The sequence below is a fragment of the Drechmeria coniospora genome, chromosome 03, assembly GCF_001625195.1.
Source record: "Drechmeria coniospora strain ARSEF 6962 chromosome 03, whole genome shotgun sequence".
In the NCBI taxonomy this organism is placed as follows: Eukaryota; Fungi; Ascomycota; class Sordariomycetes; order Hypocreales; family Ophiocordycipitaceae; genus Drechmeria; species Drechmeria coniospora.
This window is the reverse complement of record NC_054391.1, coordinates 9,395,217-9,418,582: the sequence shown is the minus strand read 5'-3', so window position 1 is coordinate 9,418,582 and position 23,366 is coordinate 9,395,217. Positions and strand designations below refer to the sequence as shown.

Here is a 23,366-nt window from a genome sequence, read left to right as displayed (position 1 = left end):
AGGGCGAGGCTTGTTGATGTCATTGTCCATTTCATTCACATAGTGCAGAAAAGCGTGTTCGGTAGCAACCAGGCGGTGCGCGTTTTGTCCCGTCCTGCCATGCATGGCATCTACAAGTACGCGTCCTACCACGGTCCACGAGGGGCGCAGTCCGCTACTCGGTCATCTTGATGACGACCTTGCCAAAGTGTTCCTCCCCCTCGGCGAGACTCTGAAGTGCCTCCTTGGCGTGGGCAAAGGGGAAGACCTTGGCGACGAATGGCTTGATCTGGTGCCGGTCGTAGAAGCGGAGCATCTCTTCGAATTGGTCCTTGCCGCCGTCGACGACGGCACGGAGGGTGACGCTCCGACTCAGGGCGAGCTCGTCGACGTCGAGCCGCTGCAGCCGGGGCGGTTTGTCGCCGTCGACGTCCTCTCGATCTTCGCCGGAGCGGTAGCCTATGCAGTTGATGACGCCACCAAAGGCGACGGTCTCAAAGGCCTTGCGAAGGGTGCGGCCGCGGCCGGTGTCGAAGATGACGTCGGCGCCGCGGCCTTGGGTGGCGGCGAGGACGGGCTCCCGCCATTCCCAGTGGGTACGGTGGTTGATGGCACAATCGACGCCGGCGTCCCGGGCGCGCCGCAGCTGGGCGTCCGAGGAGGAGGTGATGATGGTTCGGAAGCCGGCGGCGCGGGCGATTTGCAAGCCAGCGAGGGACACGGCGCCGGTGCCCTGGAAGAGCACCGTCTCGTTGCCGTCACAAGAGAGTGGCCGGCCGAGGGGGTTCTGCCAGCTCAGGCCTGCCCAGGCGGTGACGGCGGCGAGGGGTAGGCAGGAGGCTTCCTCGGCCGAGAGATGAACTGGCGTCCGGACGAGGGACTCGGCACGGAAGAGGCGGTGCTGGGTGAGGACGCCAGGCAGCGGGTGGCCGAGGCTCGAGGAGAGATGGTGCTCGGCGAGCGGGCCGGCGAGATGAAGCTGCAGAAAGACGGACACGACGCGGGTGCCGGGTGGCAAGAGGGGCTCGGAGGAGACGATGACGGTTCCGCACATGTCGGAGCATGGAACGAGGGGCGCGGCCGGGGCGAGGGGCGAGGGCGGCTGGTTGTAGGCACCTCTGCAGACTGCCCGTTGGTCAGCATCTCAGCCGATCCGGCCCCCGAGCGACGTGGCGACGGTACCCTCGACGTCACGGTAATTCAGGCTCACGGCTTCGATGCGGACCAGGACTTCGCCGGCCTTTGGCTCGGGAACGTCTGCTTCGCCGAGCTGGAGCTTATCGACACCATCGAACGCCGTCGTCCACTGCTTGGTCTTGGAGGGGACAGTCATCAGGTCGTCGTGAGGCTGGGTAGCAGGAAGGAAGCCGATGGCGGTGAAGGACTGTGAGAGGAGGTTCGTTGGATGTGCACGTGACATGCGTAGGTAAGCACAGCATTGTCAATGTCGATGACATCAGCTTGTCTAGCAGTGAAAAAAAAGTAACAATAACTTTTTATAATAACTTTTAACAATAACTTTCAAAAATAACAGCTGCAGATTTCACCTATTCGCTTCAGTGTAGAAAACTGTTAAAAAAAACACAAAGTAATAGCCTATACTTGTACAGTGCATGTACGGAATACTGAGCGCATTTCTGTATAATAATAGTTGAATGAATAAACAGGACGGACTTTAAAAGGAAAGTGGCCAAGCGCCGCTAGTACTTGGGCATACTTATATAAGGCTGCGGAAATAGAACTTAACTAGTCTCTAGAGGGTACTATAATCTATAGCCACGCCCCACTCTTTCGGCCCTCGGAATGTCTCAGTACGGAATACTCCGTACAACTAAATAATTAATATGGAGTTGGAACTATTATTAAGCATATTAGCAGCGATATAGCAACAAGTATACAAGTAGTTTCTAGAATTACTCGCTGCTGGGGTTTGAGAACTAATAATACTTGTACATGCACTCCGTACTCCGTAAGTATTCTCCGTAAGTATTCTATTGTTTATTATAGCGGGCTCGTTAGGAAAGGAGTGCCGTCAGGAGACATATACGGGTCATGTGACTAGGCTGCCGACAATACAACCGGCTAGGAAACAGTTCTCGCAAGAGGAAGAGGGACTCCTCAGAGATCAACAACTACTTGCACCGCCCCAGCACCAGTCCTACGGCTACTTGCAACTAGATGCTACCGCCCTGACTGCGGGCACCCAGACTTCCTCACTCTGCCTCTAACTATCCTACCCTGTAATCATTGTCTGACAGTGCATGGATTCGGTTCCAGCCGGCCAGCCACGACGGACCCCTGCCCGTCTGCATTGGCTTTCCATGCTTCCACTTCAAGTCAGGTCCATCACCGTGTTGCATTTCAAAATATCCAGGCCGCCAGCACGCTTCCTGGCTTTTCCAAGATGCTTCGGAAGTACGGGGCTGGTGCCGGACTCTCGTCATGGCCTTGCCCCCTCATACGAAGGATCTCCCCTCCCTCGATGTTCTCGGCGAGGGCACGAGACGGCTTCGCCATGGCGTAATACCTTGCACATAGCCGCCTTGTGTCACATGCCCATTTGAAGGACGGACTGGTTGCACTTGTGCTCCCAATCCCGACACGCCTTTGATATCGTCGACAAGATCTGCAATGCGACGGTAGTGCCATTCCAACAGTGTCGAATGATTTCATCGACAGCATCTTGCGGGTCGGTCGTGGGAACGACGCCATCAAGCAGGCGGTCTATTTTGTCGGGTCCCTCGAGGTAAGAGTACAGCTCAGAGCCGCGTGTAATGTACCAAATGATGGAACCTAGAACAAACTGCTCCGTGACGGAACCTAGAGCGAACTGCTCCGTGACGGAACCTAGAGCAAACTGCTCCGTGACGGAACCGGCATTCCCGTAGATGCCATCGATGACCTCTCTGTGTTGTCGGACATGGGGTTCGTAGCCAACGTCGAGCGCATCGCCGACGACGCCAGGTGAATGGTCAAAATCAATCAGCTTGACCTCGTCATGGACATTGAGCAGCATCTTTTGTGGGTTGATATTACCGTGAGCATAACCCAGAGCCTCCAAGCAAGCGGCTGTGCATGATGGCTGCAGCATCCATTGCAGAATCGGCCAAGGCTTGTTGATGCTCAACCAGTCGTAAAGTGTGCCATTGCCCATCCATTCGAGAAAGGTGATGTCAACACGGCGGAACAAGGATCGGATGACGTGTGGGCATTCTGATGCATCGAGCAATTCAAACATCTTTTGCTCGTGACGCAGGCACCCATCTCCTGCCTCGAGTAACACCGTTGCCGCAATGTAGGGCGAGATGCAGAGCAGGACAGAGTTGATGGCGAAACGGAGGAACCAGGACAGGCGGTGAGCAGTTGTCTGATCAATGGGTTAGATGGCAGCAGGCCGACGAAGATTGGTCTAGGCATTAGGCTAGTTCTTCCAAGGTCCAGTCCAGACCAGGCATTGCGAACGATGAAGCAAAAATGTCGATGGAGTGAGTGATGAGGGCTGTGCTGTTGCTTGTAGGATGAAGAGATGCAAAGCATCACAGGACGTGGACGAGCTCGAGCCTCACGTGCCTGCCCCGCACTCTACTTTTGTCAGCCTCGCTTCCATCGGCCAGCTGCGAACAACTGCGGCGAATCGAATGGATGTCATGAGCTCTGGAATAAGGGGGCCAAGTGACGACGCGCCCGCTCACCATGGATCGTTTGGTTTCATCGATCGTTGCCGCATTGTACGATGATGTGGTGCCTGGCACATGGGCAGGCAGTGGTGTTCGTACTTGAGAGTAGGCCAGGGGAATTACAGTGCACTTGTATGCAGGGGGATTGTCTTTAGTCCTTGGTAGAGAACAGAACTAGAACTATAGTCGTCGCAGGAGGCATCATTAGCAGAGATACGAGTTAATACGTTCGCCAATTGCGCTATAACAGTCGAGAAGCGGGTGGAATTTATAAGCGTTGGCATAAGGAACGGCGGCGGCCTGTCCAGCCGCGCCTCGATTTCGTGAAGCTGATCCCTCCAACGCTTTCGCCTTCCACCTTGGTCCTTGTCTGTGCCATCTTGCCTGTCACGATGCGGACTGGCAAGAAGGCAGTATGTACAAAGACTGTAGAATTTTCGAACCAAGGAGGAAGAAAAGGGAAAGAGAACGATACGTATGGGAATGGGTGAAGATGTGTATATAGGGTGGTTGCTGTGCATTACGTAATACGTACTGCAGAGTGTAGGGTAGGCAAGAAAAGACGACGATGTACGACAGATTATCTGAGATCGTGACGCACACCGTCGGGGCTGATATTCCAATGACTCATTCGATCATGTACGACATCGTCACATTGCCCCCGTACGAGACTCAGGGCGGCGGCGGATTGTTTTCCGAGAGCTGGTCTAAGAATCCCTCCTGCGCGTTTTCCCGCTCTGTATCCAGCCAATGTATGGATGGGCTGTGTTCCGGTCGCGCCGCAGGCCGCATCTTGCAATCCTTGACAAAATGCCGCTTGGATCCGCGGCGTAAACAAGAGCCCTCCTCTTTGCGCGCATCCATCGTACTATGGGGAACCCAAGTCGCGCGTTGGCTCGATACCTGCCCTGGGCCGGTCCTTATTCCTTGGGTTGCTGGGCGACGGCGCCCTACGGTTGCTGCGTTGATTCCCGTCGCCGTCCTCGTCCATGTTGTATCGGGGCCGTTGCACGGGTATGGCGACCGCAATATTTCTCCGGGCGGTATAACTCAATATCCACCGCAATACTGCGCTAGGTAGTTGCTGCCGCTTCGTAGCTGTCTCGTGGAATATTGCGCCCGATACTGACGCAGCTTGGCGAGTTTCATTTCGTCAGGCCAATTCCTCCCCCCAGCCAATGCCAACTTCTGTTCGAAGCGTACGTAGAATGCGGCAAATGCCTCATTGCCCGCTTGTTCCAGTTGTTCGAGCTCGGTCTGCGCCATCTCTGCCCGATAAGGGTCGGCGAAGACGGATTCGAGGTAGGCCAAGGACTGTAACGGATCGTACTGGTACAATTGCCCAGCTTCGAAGAATACTATAACGCGAGACTGGATCTCTGCCCGATAAGGGTCGGCGAAGACGGATTCGAGGTAGGCCAAGGACTGTAACGGATCGTACTGGTACAATTGCCCAGCTTCGAAGAATACTGTAACGCGAGACTGGATCTTAGGCGCTAGGTTCTGCCAGACGAACATCCACTGGTCCTTGTTGGTACCGATAAACTTACCGTCGGATTCCAGCTTGTGGGCGACAAGTATCTTCCAGGCCGCGAATATAGACTCATCTCCATCGTATGGTACTCCTGTCGGTAACGGTTTTCGTCGGACTTGGTGCGGTATCGATGCGTTATTAACAGTCAAGGGCGTCCGCGTTGATCCCGGACGCTTGGTGCTGCTGCTATACTAATGTTGCGACTTGCTGGCGTATCTGCCGGAACTCTTCAAGCCATTCGATTGGCACCTGGACAGTGGTAGCATATTGTTCGCTAGGCGGTGCGTTGTTATCGTAATGATCCATTGTTCAATAGTCTGCGGCCTACTGCTTGCTGCGATAAAGGGAGATTTCTTAAATGTTATGGAGTCACTAGTACTGCCAGTATCCAATGGTCGGGAAAAGCTGTTAAGAAATCTACAGAGCCCTACTCCAATGCCCGCTTAGCCATGGTGTATGTGTCGCGTGCTAGGGCACGTGACCCAATCCTATGACATAACTCCGTTAGGCAAAGCCTAACATCATAACAATATATTCGCAATTATACAGCTATAATATAGGACCAGTCAGCAATAAACAAATTGGCTTTCTGTTGTTCTACCCAGTACTGTTGATCTAATTGTTACAAGTTTTGTAGATAAAATACTATAACTTCTGTTACTGTCGAAAGTATTGGAGATATGGATGTATGGATTGAGTGAATTGATTGATTCCCTTCTCTTCCTCGGATCAAGTAGGTGTTACGAACCAACCATAGCTGGAGGAGCCAGCCTACTTAACAAGCCCGTAAGACGCAGGGTAACTATGCGTAAAGGTGACCCTATCACGTGCCCTTTGCGCGCTCACTATATCCATACCAGGAAGTATAGGATAAGGTAAGCAAGGACTACTAGATCACCACGTTCTGTATGATCACCATGATTACCACTAAGCAAGCTGAGCAAGGCGAGCAAGGCAAGCAAGGCGAGCAAGGCAATCCAAATGAAGGAATGAACATGTATATAGGACAGTCATTACCACTAGCTAGGTCAGTTCTTCATTGATCAATCTAAGCAATTACCTTGTAATTGGGAAGTGCAAAGCTTCTTAACGGACTTTTGCTTGACATACTGTTCTATGTCATACCTGACTTACTACCTAAGAAGCAGGATCCCCTTAGGACGCTTGGAGCATCCGTTACAGTCCACTGCATTACTACGCTCTGTATGATCACCATGATCACTACTAAGCAAGTTAAGCAAGGTGAGCAAGGCGAGCAAGGACTACTGGATCATCACGCTCTGTATAATCACCATGATCACCACTAAGCAAGCTGAGAAAGGCAAGCAAGGCAAGCAAGGCGAGCAAGGCAATCCAAATGAAGGAATGAACATGTATATATGACAGTCATTACCACTAGCTAGTTCAGTTCTTCATTGATCAATCTAAGCAATTACCTTGTAATTGAAAAGTGCAAAGCTTCTTGACGGACTCTTGCTTGACATACTGTTCTACGTCATACCTGACTTACTACCTAAGAAGCAGAACCCCCTTAGGACGCTTGGAGCATCCGTTACAGTAGGGTATATCCTATTATTCTAGTTTACATATAGAGACTGTGTCCACTTATAAACAGACTCGTTGTAAGGCTAGGCGCAAGGGTAAAGCTCGGCTGGATAGGAAGGTGGAGTAGCCCTAGAAGTAGGGCGCGCCCTAAACAGCAGGGCGGCCATGAAAGGAACGGGATCGTGAAAGCTTGGAGAGGGGCAAGCTTTCGTCTGGAATAGGACTTTGCAATTGGGCGAGGCGCACCTGCTTACCTGACTGTCTTTCCAACCCACCCGTCCATTACATAGTGGGTGGATCGATGTGGCTGGTAATGTATCTATAATACTACTTTTAGTGTAACCCCCCCCCCCTACTTTTCCGGCTCTCGGACGACCTTAAGTACACCACCAACTTAAAAAGGTGGGGAAAGTACAAGTACTATTCCTCCTTTGGATTGTACACATCCGTATGCAATAAGTGTAATAAATCCTTGCAATGCCTCGTCGGCTACCCGATAAGGCGATAATATGTACAGTCGCAGGGACAGGGTACAGAACGTCAACTATTACTCTACCAGTAGCTTGTACGCATCTATGCACGACAAGTATAATTTTAACCACAACTCAAGGCCAACTTCCGGATACTATTAGTGTCAGAAGATCGGTGGCTGCATAGTATAATAAGTATGAGTTCATACTCGTTACACTGTAGTCATACACTAAAAGTGGTGTCATGGATGCTACATGTAACACATACGGGGAGGTGTGCCCATATTATCAATAGATTAGTTAACCATTAGGCCAAATGGCCAAAGCTGTCAAAAGATCCGCCAGTATCCGCACTTAGTGCGGGCACTGCACCTTACATTCGCTTGTAAGGCCTACGCCTATGGCGCAGCTAACACTACAAGCCACAGTAGATTCAGCCATCGTGGACTACTATATAGTAGATCCAGCCACAGTGGATTACAATAAGTATAAATCATACGAGTGTAATGGACGGATCCGTTTAACGACAGTCAGGTAAGCAGGTGCGCCTTGCCCAATTGTAAGGTCCTATTCCAGACGAAAGCTTGCCCCTCTCCAAGCTTTCTACGATTCTGTGTTTTTTGTACTCCGTAGCCGCCCAGTTGTTAGGGCAGACTCCACTCTCTTGGGTCTGCCCCGTTTCTGGGCTATCCGAGCTTTACTGTAATGGACGGGTCCGTTCGAAGACAGTCAGGTAAGCAGGTACGCCTTATTCCAAGAACCAAGTAGTATTCAACACTAAAGCTTGACTCCTCTCAAGCTTCCACGATCCCGATCCTTTTGCAGCCGCCCTACCGTTTGTGGCGCGCCCCACTTCTAGAGCTACTCCACCGTCCTATCCAGCCGAGCCTCCCTTGCGCCTAGCCTTACATTTACCCGTACGTCTAGCCTTCTACACCAGCTATAGAGGCTAATGCAAGCCACAATAACCTACCAATAACAGAAAGACCGCTACTAGACTAGATCAATAATTCACTAATAGTATTACCAACATCGCTCAGTTAAACCCGTATAGCAACTACCAAAAAGATACTTACTTTCTAGACAATAGATAAGGCTGGTTTAAATTCTTGTCTTGTTAAAATTCGTGGGAATCGTATTCCCTGTATATTCTTCTAACTAATTACTAGAATATAAGCTTTCCAACCTTATTCTATACGTACGATTATATAAGGTTTTTTAAATCCTCTCCTGATCAGCCCACCTTAAATTGGTGGCTCTACTGTGGCTGTAACCTTATGAAGGTACTTGCATTGGGTTACTTCCATCCAACAACAACTAACAGTCAGAGGCTGTTTGTAGGATAAGCAGCCCATACGCAAGTTGAAAAGGAGCAAGTTTACGGTCTCTATAAGTGTAACTCGAATAATTATATATAACCTACCTTGCTACGACCTGGAATTGGAAGAAAGAACGCGGAGAAAAAAAAGCAAAGATTCAATCTACACATTCTACCCCTATGATCTCCAATCCGTTCGACAGTCCCTGGAGTAGTATTGTTTACACTAACTGTATGCTATGTATATATAGTAACCAAGTGTAGATTAGGTATACTAATTGCAAAATAGAAAATCATTACTGAGACTCTTAATTGTCAGAAGTTTGGGGCATATAGTACAATAACTTCTTTACTATCGAATAGATTTCAGTTACGAATATATAGATTGAATGATTAATTGTATTGATTATTTCTACTTCCCAGTCTTGGCTGGATTAGATAGGGTATATACTTTTTTTTAATTTATATATAGAGACTGTGGCCTTACTCTAAATAGACTTGTAAATAGACTTGTCAACCGAGTCGTATGATTTAGACTTATAGCAGTCCACTGTGGCTGGTATTATATGCACCACATTACTTTTAGTATATTCTTATACAATGTAGCTAGTATAGACTTATATTCATTATATTGTTTAACAGCCAATCAGCCAATCTTCCAACACTCTCTACCTTGGCGTTCAAGTAGGCCGGCTGCTCTAACTCCATTTAGTTCGCAATGAGTACAACTGCAGTAAAGCTACTAATATAGGTTTAACAAATCAGGAGAGGATTTGACCCGCCTTTACAATCGTACCTATAGAGTAAGGTCGGGGAGCCTACCCTCCAGTAACTAGTCAGAAGATATAAGGGATACGGTTCCAACCCACTTAATAAGACAAGGTTTAAACTGGTCTTATTTATACTTCGGAAAGTAACCATCTTGTTGATCTTACGATATTGAATTCGTTAGTACTGCAGCTAGAGCGGATCTCCTATTATCTGCTGCATTACTGAACTTTTAAATTGTAGCTTTAATATAGCAGTAACCTTATTATGAGCATTGTGTATATAGCTATAGATAAGTATATTTTTTAAGGGGCGGTCAGTTAGATAAGGTTTAAATGATATATATTATTTGCTTTCGAGATCGATTATAGAAGAGTGATATATTCTTCCGGAATGGTATTGTTATTTGTACTTATTAGTCGGCGGGTTACGGGTGTAATTAAAATGACTTCTATTATAACTACGCCCCCTTTAAAGATATAAGAAGTAGTGCGATTATAAACTTAATTGCTTGCCTTCTAGTGAAGTGTTTATTATAGTCTCAAATCTAGCCTTATTGTATGTGTGTAATAGATAGTGCTTTAAGCTTTATGCTTTACTATATGATGCTGTACTAGTTCAATTCAACGTTTCAATCATACCGACGGACTAACTATAAATCTTGTAAATAATGATAGTTATTAGAGGACTATTCATACCTAGATTAAGCTTTATTCAGCGTTTAGTGGGGAATAAAGTTTAGTATAGAAAATACAATAGCTTCTGTTACTGTCGAAAGGATGAGAGATACAACTGTATAGATTGAATGATTAATTGTATTGCTTCTACTTCCTAGTCTTGGTCAACGGTCAGGTAGGGTAGATCATGTTACTCTAATTGACATATGGATACTGTGTCCTTATCCCAAACAGACTCGTAAACAGACTTGTCAACCGACTCGTATGATTTAGACTTATAGCAGTCTACTGTGGCTGGTATTATATCCACCACACTACTTTTAGCATATTCCCATACAGTATAACTAGCATGAACTCATACTTATAATACTTATAACAGCCGACCTTCATCTTTTTTCAGCCATGTTAATACTCTGAATTTCTATACTTACTAGGCAAATGCAAATCTTCCAAACTTTTACACCCATATATTACAAAGAAAATCAGTTACAATATGAACCACATAACATTATGGCGCTTTGCAATCTTAATTGCGCTTTTAAGCATATTTGAACATGCAAATAGTGACTGTCAAGATTGGATGGTGGTTGTGGAATATGTACCGATTGAAATGGTATGCTCTGGAACTGTAGCTGAAACAACAAAAATCCGGTAAGATGCATTACCAACACAATGTGAGCAAACTTGATAACGATACGTCATTAGAACATATGAATCATGCTTGGAAATCGATCCAAAAAGTTCAAAAAACAGTAATACAGGTTTTACAGGGCCCTTTACAACAATAACCAGCTTCGGCACAGGAACAGGTACCTCTACCGTATCGCTACCCCCGTCCGGTACAGATTTGACTGGTACGATTATTATCGTAAGGCCTAGTCCGCCGTTTTTGGGTCCCTACACAACGATTACCAGTTTTGGCACAGGAGCAGGTACCTCGACGATATCACTTCCTCCTTCCGGTACGGACTTGACTGGTACGGTTATTATCGTTAGACCAAGTACAACGTTTACCGGACCCTTTACGACAATTACTAGCTTTGGCATAGGAGCAGGTACCTCTACCGTATCGCTACCCCCGTCCGGTACAGATTTGACTGGTACGATTATTATCGTAAGGCCTAGTCCGCCGTTTATGGGTCCCTACACAACGGTTACCAGTTTTGGCACAGGAGCAGGTACCTCAACGATATCACTTCCTCCTTCCGGTACAGATTCAACCGGCACGGTTATTATCGTCAGACCAAGTACAACATTTACCGGACCCTTTACGACAATTACTAGCTTTGGCACAGGAGCAGGTACCTCTACCGTATCGCTACCCCCGTCCGGTACAGATTTGACTGGTACGATTATTATCGTAAGGCCTAGTCCGCCGTTTATGGGTCCCTACACAACGGTTACCAGTTTTGGCACAGGAGCAGGTACCTCAACGATATCACTTCCTCCTTCCGGCACGGACTTGACTGGCACGGTTATTATCGTCAGACCAAGTACAACGTTTACCGGACCCTTTACGACAATTACTAGCTTTGGCACAGGAGCAGGTACCTCTACCGTATCGCTACCCCCGTCCGGTACAGATTTGACTGGTACGATTATTATCGTAAAGCCTAGTCCGCCGTTTATGGGTCCGTACACAACGATTACCAGTTTTGGCACAGGAGCAGGTACCTCAACGATATCACTTCCTCCTTCCGGCACGGACTTAACTGGCACGGTTATTATCGTCAGACCAAGTACAACATTTACCGGACCCTTTACGACAATTACTAGCTTCGGCACAGGAGCAGGTACCTCTACCGTATCGCTACCCCCGTCCGGTACGGATTTGACTGGTACGATTATTATCGTAAGGCCTAGTCCAACTTTTACGGGTCCCTATACAACAATTACTAGTTTCGGCACGGCATTGGACACCTCGGCGATATCACTTCCTCCTTCCGGCACGGACTTGACTGGCACGGTTATTATAGTCAGACCAAGTACAACGTTTACCGGACCCTATATAACAATTTCAAGTACTGGTACCGGGTCAAGCCTGTGGACAATCTCAATGCTTCCTTCTGGTACCGACTTAACCGGGACGATCATTATCGTTCAACCTAGAACGACATTTGCCGGGCGATTTATTACTATTACGAGTACCGGTACAGGATCTCAAATCTCTACTATATCAATTCCTCCTCCGGCAACAGATATCCCGGGAACAATTATTATCGTACAACCTAGTCCCACATTTGCAGGACCGTTTACAATAATAACCAGCTTTGGCACAGGATTAGGCAGTTCTACTATGTCCATCCCCCCTAAGGATACTGATCTAACCGGGACAGTTATCATCGTAAGACCAAGCCCGACATTTACAGGCCCGTTTACAACAATTACATCTACAGGGACAGGCCCCGAAACGTTAACTGTAACCCAACCGCCCAGTAGAGATGACCCTACCGGTACTATCATTGTTGTAGTACCATCGTCGATATTTACTGGACCGTATACTACAATGACCAGTACCGGTACGGGATTGACAACCTCATTTGCCACTTTAGCGCCAAGTGGAACTAATACAGTCGGTACTGTTATTGTTGTAGTGCCATCGTCGGCATTTACTGGGCCGTATACTACAATTACCAGTACCGGTACGGGATTGACAACCTCATTCACTACTTTACCACCAAGTGGAACTAATACCGTCGGTACTGTTATTGTTGTATTGCCATCGTCGATATTTACTGGGCCGTATACGACAATGACCAGTACCGGTACGGGATTGACAACCTCATTTGCCACTTTACCGCCAAGTGGAACTAATACTATCGGTACTGTTATCGTTGTAATGCCATCGTCGATATTTACTGGGCCGTATACTACAATAACCAGTACCGGTACGGGATTAACAACCTCATTCGCTACTTTACCACCAAGTGGAACTAATACCGTCGGTACTGTTATCGTTGTAATACCATCGTCGATATTTACTGGGCCGTATACTACAATGACCAGTACCGGTACGGGATTGACAACCTCATTTGCCACTTTACCGCCAAGTGGAACTAATACTATCGGTACTGTTATCGTTGTAATGCCATCGTCGATATTTACTGGGCCGTATACTACAATGACCAGTACCGGTACGGGATTAACAACATCATTTGCTACTTTACCGCCAAGTGGAACTAATACCGTCGGTACTGTTATCGTTGTAATACCATCGTCGGCATTCACTGGGCCGTATACTACAATAACCAGTACCGGTACGGGATTGACAACCTCATTTGCTACTTTACCGCCAAGTGGAACTAATACTGTTGGTACTGTAATCGTTGTATTGCCATCGTCGGCATTTACTGGACCATATACTACAATCATTAGTACCGGTACTGGGTTGACAACCTCATTTGCCACTTTACCGCCAAGTGGAACTAATACAGTCGGTACTGTTATTGTTGTAGTACCGTCGTCGATCTTTACTGGGCCGTATACTACAATGATTAGTACCGGTACTGCATTGACAACCTCATTTGCCACTTTACCGCCAAGTGGAACTAATACAGTCGGTACTGTTATTGTTGTAGTACCGTCGTCGATCTTTACTGGGCCGTATACTACAATATCTAGTACCGGTACAGGATTAACAACCTCATTTGCTACTTTACCGCCAAGTGGTACTGATACAGTCGGTACTGTCATTATTGTAGTGCCATCGTCGATCTTTACTGGACCGTATACTACAATAACGAGTACCGGTACGGGATTGACAACCTCATTTGCCACTTTACTGCCAAGTGGAACTAATACTGTCGGTACTGTTATTGTTGTATTGCCATCGTCGATCTTTACTGGGCCGTATACGACAATGACCAGTACCGGTACGGGATTTACAACCTCATTTGCCACTTTACCACCAAGTGGAACTAATACCGTCGGTACTGTTATCGTCGTAATACCATCGTCGATCTTTACTGGACCGTATACTACAATGACCAGTACCGGTACGGGATTGACAACCTCATTTGCCACTTTACTGCCAAGTGGAACTAATACTGTCGGTACTGTTATTGTTGTATTGCCATCGTCGATATTTACTGGGCCGTATACGACAATGACCAGTACCGGTACGGCATTAACAACCTCAATTGCTACTTTAGCGCCAAGTGGAACTAATACAGTTGGTACTGTTATCGTTGTAGTACCATCGTCGACATTTACTGGGCCGTATACTACAATGACCAGCACCGGTACGGGATTGACAACTTCATTTGCTACTTTATCGCCAACTGGAACTAATACAGTTGGAACTGTTATCGTTGTAGTACCATCGTCGACATTTACTGGGCCGTATACTACAATCATTAGTACCGGTACTGGATTGACAACCTCATTTGCCACTTTACCGCCAAGTGGAACTAATACAGTCGGTACTGTTATTGTTGTAGTGCCATCGTCGATCTTTACTGGGCCGTATACTACAATAAGTAGTACCGGGACGGGATTAACAACCTCATTTGCCACTTTACCGCCAAGTGGAACTAATACTGTCGGTACTGTTATCGTTGTATTACCATCGTCGGCATTTACTGGACCATATACTACAATATCTAGTACCGGTACGGGATTGACAACCTCATTCGCCACTTTACCGCCAAGTGGAACTGATACAATCGGTACTGTCATTGTTGTAGTACCATCGTCGACATTTACTGGGCCGTATACTACAATCGTGAGTACCGGTACTGGGTTGACAACCTCATTTGCCACTTTACCGCCAAGTGGAACTAATACAGTCGGTACTGTTATTGTTGTAGTACCATCGTCGACATTTACTGGGCCGTATACTACAATAACCAGTACCGGTACGGGATTAACAACCTCATTCGCTACTTTACCACCAAGTGGAACTAATACCGTCGGTACTGTTATCGTCGTAATACCATCGTCGATATTTACTGGGCCGTATACTACAATGACCAGTACCGGTACGGGATTGACAACCTCATTTGCCACTTTACTGCCAAGTGGAACTAATACTGTCGGTACTGTTATCGTTGTATTGCCATCGTCGGCATTTACTGGACCATATATTACAATATCTAGTACCGGTACGGGATTGACAACCTCATTTGCCACTTTACCGCCAAGTGGAACTAATACTATCGGTACTGTTATCGTTGTAATACCATCGACATTTACTGGGCCGTATACTACAATGACCAGTACCGGTACGGGATTGACAACCTCATTTGCCACTTTACAGCCAAGTGGAACTAATACAGTCGGTACTGTAATCGTTGTATTGCCATCGTCGGCATTTACTGGGCCGTATACTACAATGACCAGTACCGGTACGGGATTAACAACATCATTTGCTACTGTACCGCCAAGTGGAACTAATACAGTCGGTACTGTCATTGTTGTAATACCATCGTCGGCATTCACTGGGCCGTATACTACAACAACCAGTACCGGTACGGGATTGACAACCTCATTTGCTACTTTACCGCCAAGCGGAACTAATACAGTTGGTACTGTCATTGTTGTAGTACCATCGTCGGCATTTACTGGGCCGTATACTACAATGATTAGTACCGGTACAGAATTAACAACCTCATTTGTCACTTTACCGCCAAGTGGAACTAATACAGTCGGTACTGTTATTGTTGTAGTACCATCGTCGATCTTTACTGGGCCGTATACTACAATATCTAGTACCGGTACAGGATTAACAACCTCATTTGCTACTTTACCGCCAAGTGGTACTGATACAGTCGGTACTGTCATTATTGTAGTGCCATCGTCGACATTTACTGGGCCGTATACTACAATAATTAGTACCGGTACGGGATTGACAACCTCATTTGCTACTTTACCACCAAGTGGAACTAATACAGTCGGTACTGTTATCGTTGCAGTGCCATCATCGATATTTACTGGACCGTATACTACAATAACTAGTACCGGTACGGGATTAACAACCTCATTTACTACTTTACCGCCAAGTGGAACCCATACAGTCGGTACTGTTATTGTTGTAGTGCCGTCGTCGATCTTTACTGGGCCGTATACTACAGTATCTAGTACCGGTACGGGATTGACAACCTCATTTGCTACTTTACTACCAAGTGGAACTAATACAGTCGGTACTGTTATTGTTGTACTGCCATCGTCGATATTTACTGGGCCATATACTACAATGACTAGTACCGGTACGGGATTGACAACCTCATTTGCCACTTTACTGCCAAGTGGAACTAATACAGTCGGTACTGTCATTGTTGTAGTACCATCGTCGACATTTACTGGACCATATACTACAATGACTAGTACAGGTACGGGATTGACAACCTCATTTGCTACTTTACCGCCTAGTGGAACTCATACAGTCGGTACTGTTATTGTTGTAGTGCCGTCGTCGATCTTTACTGGGCCGTATACTACAGTATCTAGTACCGGTACGGGATTGACAACCTCATTTGCTACTTTACCACCAAGTGGAACTAATACAGTAGGTACTGTTATCGTTGTACTGCCATCATCGATATTTACTGGGCCGTATACTACAATGACTAGTACCGGTACGGGATTGACAACCTCGTTTGCCACTTTACCGCCTAGTGGAACTCATACAGTCGGTACTGTTATTGTTGTAGTGCCGTCGTCGATCTTTACTGGGCCGTATACTACAGTATCTAGTACCGGTACGGGGTTGACAACCTCATTTGGTACTTTACCACCAAGTGGAACTAATACAGTAGGTACTGTTATCGTTGTACTGCCATCATCGATATTTACTGGGCCGTATACTACAATGACTAGTACCGGTACGGGATTAACAACCTCATTTGCCACTTTACCGCCAAGTGGAACTCATACAGTCGGTACTGTTATTGTTGTAGTGCCGTCGTCGATCTTTACTGGGCCGTATACTACAATAATTAGTACCGGTACGGGGTTGACAACCTCATTTGCTACTTTACCACCAAGTGGAACTAATACAGTAGGTACTGTTATCGTTGTACTGCCATCATCGATATTTACTGGGCCGTATACTACAATGACCAGTACCGGTACGGGATTAACAACCTCATTTGCCACTTTACCGCCAAGTGGAACTAATACAGTCGGTACTGTTATTGTTGTAGTACCATCGTCGACATTTACTGGGCCGTATACTACAATAATTAGTACCGGTACAGGATTGACAACCTCATTTGCTACTTTACCACCAAGTGGAACTAATACAGTTGGTACTGTTATCGTTGTAGTGCCATCGTCGATTTTTACTGGGCCGTATACTACAATGACCAGTACCGGTACGGGATTAACAACCTCATTTGCCACTTTACCACCAAGTGGAACTAATACTGTAGGTACTGTCATTGTTGTAGTACCATCGTCGGCATTTACTGGACCATATACTACAATGACTAGTACAGGTACGGGACTGACAACCTCATTTGCTACTTTACTGCCAAGTGGAACCATTACAGTCGGTACTGTCATTGTTGTAGTACCATCATCGACATTCACTGGACCATACACTACAATGACCAGTACTGGTACGGGATTGACATCCTCATTTGCCACTTTAGCGCCAAGTGGAACTAATACCGTCGGTACTGTTATCGTTATAATACCATCGTCGACATTTACTGGGCCGTATACTACAATGACCAGTACAGGTACGGGATTAACAACCTCATTTGCTACTTTACCGCCAAGTGGAACTAACACCGTCGGTACTGTTATCGTTGTAATACCATCGTCGACATTTACTGGGCCGTATACTACAATGACTAGTACAGGTACGGGATTGACAACTTCATTCGCCACTTTATCGCCAAGTGGAACTAATACAGTCGGTACTGTCATTGTTGTAGTACCATCGACATTTACTGGCCCGTACACTACAATGACCAGTACCGGTACGGGATTAACAACCTCATTTGCTACTTTACCGCCAAGTGGAACTAATACAGTCGGTACTGTCATTGTTGTAGTACCATCGTCGGCATTTACTGGGCCGTATACTACAATGACAAGTACCGGTACGGGATTGACAACCTCATTTGCTACTTTACCGCCAAGTGGAACTAATACAGTCGGTACTGTCATTGTTGTTGTACCATCGTCGACATTTACTGGCCCGTATACTACAATTACCAGTACCGGTACGGGATTAACAACCTCATTTGCTACTTTAGCGCCTAGTGGAACTAATACAGTCGGTACTATCATTGTTGTAGTACCATCGTCGACATTTACTGGGCCGTATACTACAATGACAAGTACTGGTACGGCATTAACAACCTCAATTGCTACTTTAGCGCCAAGTGGAACTAATACAGTTGGTACTGTTATCGTTGTAGTACCATCGTCGACATTTACTGGGCCGTATACTACAATAACCAGCACCGGTACGGGATTGACAACTTCATTTGCTACTTCATCGCCAACTGGAACTAATACAGTTGGTACTGTTATCGTTGTAGTACCATCGTCGACATTTACTGGCCCGTATACTACAATGACCAGCACCGGTACGGGATCGACAACCTCATTTGCCACTCTACCGCCAAGTGGAACTAATACAGTTGGTACTGTCATTGTTGTAGTACCATCGACATTTACTGGGCCGTATACTACAATGACTAGTACCGGTACGGGATTAACAACCTCATTTGCCACTTTACCGCCAAGTGGAACTAATACAATCGGTACTGTCATTGTTGTAGTGCCATCGTCGACATTTACTGGGCCGTATACTACAATGACAAGTACTGGTACGGCATTGACAACCTCATTTGCTACTTTACCGCCAAGTGGCACTAATACAGTCGGTACTGTCATTGTTGTAGTACCATCGTCGACATTTACTGGGCCGTATACTACAATTACCAGTACCGGTACGGGATTAACAACCTCATTTGCTACTTTAGCGCCTAGTGGAACTAATACAGTCGGTACTATCATTGTTGTAGTACCATCGTCGACATTTACTGGGCCGTATACTACAATGACAAGTACTGGTACGGCATTAACAACCTCAATTGCTACTTTAGCGCCAAGTGGAACTAATACAGTTGGTACTGTTATCGTTGTAGTACCATCGTCGACATTTACTGGGCCGTATACTACAATAACCAGCACCGGTACGGGATTGACAACTTCATTTGCTACTTCATCGCCAACTGGAACTAATACAGTTGGTACTGTTATCGTTGTAGTACCATCGTCGACATTTACTGGCCCGTATAGTACAATGACCAGCACCGGTACGGGATCGACAACCTCATTTGCCACTCTACCTCCTAGTGGAACTCATACAGTCGGTACTGTTATTGTTGTAGTGCCGTCGTCGATCTTTACTGGGCCGTATACTACAGTATCTAGTACCGGTACGGGATTGACAACCTCATTTGCCACTTTACCGCCAAGTGGAACTAATACAGTCGGTACTGTCATTGTTGTAGTGCCATCGTCGACATTTACTGGGCCGTATACTACAATGACAAGTACTGGTACGGCATTAACAACCTCAATTGCTACTTTAGCGCCAAGTGGAACTAATACAGTTGGTACTGTTATCGTTGTAGTACCATCGTCGACATTTACTGGGCCGTATACTACAATAACCAGCACCGGTACGGGATTGACAACTTCATTTGCTACTTCATCGCCAACTGGAACTAATACAGTTGGTACTGTTATCGTTGTAGTACCATCGTCGACATTTACTGGCCCGTATACTACAATGACCAGCACCGGTACGGGATCGACAACCTCATTTGCCACTCTACCGCCAAGTGGAACTAATACAGTTGGTACTGTCATTGTTGTAGTACCATCGACATTTACTGGGCCGTATACTACAATGACTAGTACCGGTACGGGATTAACAACCTCATTTGCCACTTTACCGCCAAGTGGAACTAATACAGTCGGTACTGTCATTGTTGTAGTGCCATCGTCGACATTTACTGGGCCGTATACTACAATGACAAGTACTGGTACGGCATTAACAACCTCAATTGCTACTTTAGCGCCAAGTGGAACTAATACAGTTGGTACTGTTATCGTTGTAGTACCATCGTCGACATTTACTGGGCCGTATACTACAATCACCAGCACCGGTACGGGATTGACAACTTCATTTGCTACTTCATCGCCAACTGGAACTAATACAGTTGGTACTGTTATTGTTGTAGTACCATCGTCGACATTTACTGGCCCGTATACTACAATAACCAGTACTGGTACGGGATTGACAACCTCATTTGCTACTTTACCGCCAAGTGGAACTGATACAGTCGGTACTGTTATTGTGGTAGTGCCATCGTCGACATTTACTGGGCCGTATACTACAATAACCAGTACCGGTACGGGATTAACAACCTCATTTGCTACTTTATCGCCAAGTGGAACTAATACAGTCGGTACTGTTATTGTAGTAGTGCCATCGTCGACATTTACTGGGCCGTATACTACAATGACCAGTACCGGTACGGGATTAACAACCTCATTTGCTACTTTATCGCCAAGTGGAACTAATACTATCGGTACTGTTATTGTAGTAGTGCCATCGTCGACATTTACTGGCCCGTATACTACAATGACCAGTACCGGTACGGGATTAACAACCTCATTTGCTACTTTATCGCCAAGTGGAACTAATACAGTCGGTACTGTTATTGTAGTAGTGCCATCGTCGACATTTACTGGGCCGTATACTACAATTACCAGTACCGGTACGGGATTAACAACCTCATTTGCTACTTTATTGCCAAGTGGAACTAATATAGTTGGTACTGTCATTGTTGTAGTACCATCGACATTTACTGGGCCGTATACTACAATGACTAGTACCGGTACGGGATTAACAACCTCATTTGCCACTTTACCGCCAAGTGGAACTAATACAGTCGGTACTGTCATTGTTGTTGTACCATCGTCGACATTTACTGGCCCGTATACTACAATGACCAGCACCGGTACGGGATCGACAACCTCATTTGCCACTCTACCGCCAAGTGGAACTAATACAGTTGGTACTGTTATCGTTGTAGTACCATCGTCGACATTTACTGGGCCGTATACTACAATGACCAGTACTGGTACGGGATTAACAACCTCATTTGCCACTTTACCGCCAAGTGGAACTAATACAGTCGGTACTGTCATTGTTGTAGTACCATCGTCGACATTTACTCAACAACCTGATACGGCTGAAACGAGAACAACTGTAGGGCCTACGGCCGGCACATCGACTATAACACCGCCAGCTGACTGCACACATCCTTGTACGACAATTATTATCGTCGTAACATCGAGTCAACCTCCTGCAGTATCAATGAGGACAGTAACCAGCTTCTTCTCCTCTGGGACGCTACCCTATACGAGCACGGTACCTCCTGTTGGCACCGTTGCTGGAACAGTTATTATTGGGTTTCCTTCGGGGGCTTGTTTGCTGTCGACACTGCAACCGTCATGTGCACCTACCGCTCCAATAGGACTGACTGCATACTACTATGCAAACACATTTGGTTTTGGGGGACTTGGTTCATCTGGGGGTTTGGATGGTAATGTTGTCGTTCTGGGAGCAACTCCAAACTCGTACCTAGAACAACCTAGATTGAACGAAACGATAACTAATATGGTATCTTTTCCGCGTGTTGTTCAATCTGGTACAGGAATACTCATTCCTGGTGTTACTGAGTTCTATTATTATCCATTATTTATTAGGAACATTTATGGTATGACGGTTAACGCAAACAACTTTACAATTGTTAACCAAGGATACTATGTCCCACCAATATCCGGACTCTATACATTTTGTTTGCATACTGACAACGGTGGGTTCCTATTTTTCGGTGATGGGAATGCATTTACCTGCAATACAGGTGCTGTGAATACATCTTCACAGCCAGTCTTATCATACCTTTTGGGGGATTTTAACCAACATAGTGGCCCAAAGAATCCGACGGTATGTCTTGGTCGTACTTTGGTGGCCGGTTATGCCTACCCATTCCGTCTTGTTTTAGGACAGTATGCTGCAGCTTCGGTAAATTCCTTTACTATTAACCTACCAGGCCAGCCCATCGTTGTACCAGATGAGAATAATTATAAGACTGACGCTTTTACTGGTTGGGCTTATCCACTCCTATGTTAAGAGATACGGAGTATTTGTTATGGTATCGGGCTTAGCCCGATATAGGAGAACGGAGGGAACCAAGGGACCCACTAGGAGGAACGCACACAACTAGAAGCCCTAGTTGCCAAGTAGTTTTCCTATCCTTCAAGTCTTTTAATAAACATCATTGAGAGTCCTAGAGCAGTCGCCTAGCGACTCCGTAACACTATAATACAAACCCGCTACTTCCTTACTCCTATTCGAGAAAAGAAAGAACAATTAAACTTACGTTCCTTTTCAACAGAACTCAAACGTAGGGCTAATAGCAATATACTCCTTAATATGTATCTTACTACTCTCGTTGCCGGCTTTGCTATTACTGCAGTCCTCGCTACGCCTACGGCCTTTGTGCGTTCTATGTATATAGTGACTAAGAGTAGACTAGGATTACGTGATCGTGTGGAGCACAATTACGGAGAGGATAAAAGTGGCCGCTTAGGTGCGGCCTCTTTTCCCTCCTTTCGTACTAAATTGAATCCATTGAAAGAGATCTCTTGTTACCAGTTCCCCCTAGAACCGAACCAACACTAATCAGTACTGTATATAAAGGACAGCGCAGATTGGCAAGGCTTGAAGAGGATCGCAAATACTACTACGTTTCCCACTATAGATCCTAGCAGTAGTAGTGCGACTAAAAGGGTCAAATTTAGGAGGAATCCGTTCGTTTCACGAGCCTGATACTGAGAACTTGATTGCTAAAGCAAGATAAGAATATCTTTTCGTCTATTTAATTAGTCCATTAGATATCCTTTCTCTTGTGCCTAGAGTTTTTTACTAGATTTCTAGGAGTGTTATATCACACAACCCGACAAACGTATTCCAACCGTACGTTATTGCCTCCGATTACCCCGCTCCAACGTACGTCATAGTGTATAACCCAACAACCCCACAATAAGTGTACGCTTCCAGTAAGGATACGTAACTTACTTCCACAATCGCTACAGTACAATCAGTCAGAACATAAACACAATGTAGAAAATTAATTACAAACAAATAACAATAATAATTATAAGAATGGAAGACACAATTGAATACTAACATTCGTTATCGGGCGAGCAGGAGGAGGATATAATGACTTATATTATAAACGAGGGACAGTGCGACAAAGGAACTGCAATACTACTTATAGACAGAGTATCTCGACGTCGAATTAATCCCCGACAAGGACGCACCTATATCGTTTTTAAATACCTATGCTCTTAGAATAA

The 23,366-nt window shown here is 46.1% G+C and overlaps 4 protein-coding genes across 4 annotated transcripts; 1 reads left to right on the top strand and 3 right to left on the bottom strand.

Annotated features, from left to right (window-relative positions):
• Positions 1–154: 154 nt before the first annotated feature.
• On the bottom strand, positions 155–1,399 carry DCS_08197 (alcohol dehydrogenase, zinc-containing; the record flags this gene model as incomplete). Its single annotated transcript, XM_040805476.1, has 2 exons — positions 155–1,104; positions 1,162–1,399. 2 exons carry the CDS (start codon positions 1,397–1,399, stop codon positions 155–157), a joined length of 1,188 nt encoding a protein of 395 aa, XP_040655580.1.
• A 1,128-nt stretch (positions 1,400–2,527) lies between these two features.
• DCS_08196 (uncharacterized protein) lies at positions 2,528–3,217 on the bottom strand (the record flags this gene model as incomplete). The annotated part of the gene is made up of 1 exon (XM_040805475.1): positions 2,528–3,217. One exon carries the CDS (start codon positions 3,215–3,217, stop codon positions 2,528–2,530), a length of 690 nt encoding a protein of 229 aa, XP_040655579.1.
• Positions 3,218–4,524: 1,307 nt separating this feature from the next.
• DCS_08195 (uncharacterized protein) lies at positions 4,525–5,496 on the bottom strand (the record flags this gene model as incomplete). The annotated part of the gene is made up of 3 exons (XM_040805474.1): positions 4,525–4,758; positions 4,860–5,381; positions 5,440–5,496. The coding sequence occupies 3 exons, from the start codon at positions 5,494–5,496 to the stop codon at positions 4,525–4,527; spliced, it is 813 nt and encodes a 270-aa protein (XP_040655578.1).
• Positions 5,497–10,522: 5,026 nt separating this feature from the next.
• DCS_08194 (uncharacterized protein) lies at positions 10,523–12,077 on the top strand (the record flags this gene model as incomplete). Its single annotated transcript, XM_040805473.1, has 4 exons — positions 10,523–10,581; positions 10,739–10,822; positions 10,884–11,820; positions 11,868–12,077. The coding sequence occupies 4 exons, from the start codon at positions 10,523–10,525 to the stop codon at positions 12,075–12,077; spliced, it is 1,290 nt and encodes a 429-aa protein (XP_040655577.1).
• Positions 12,078–23,366: the final 11,289 nt, after the last annotated feature.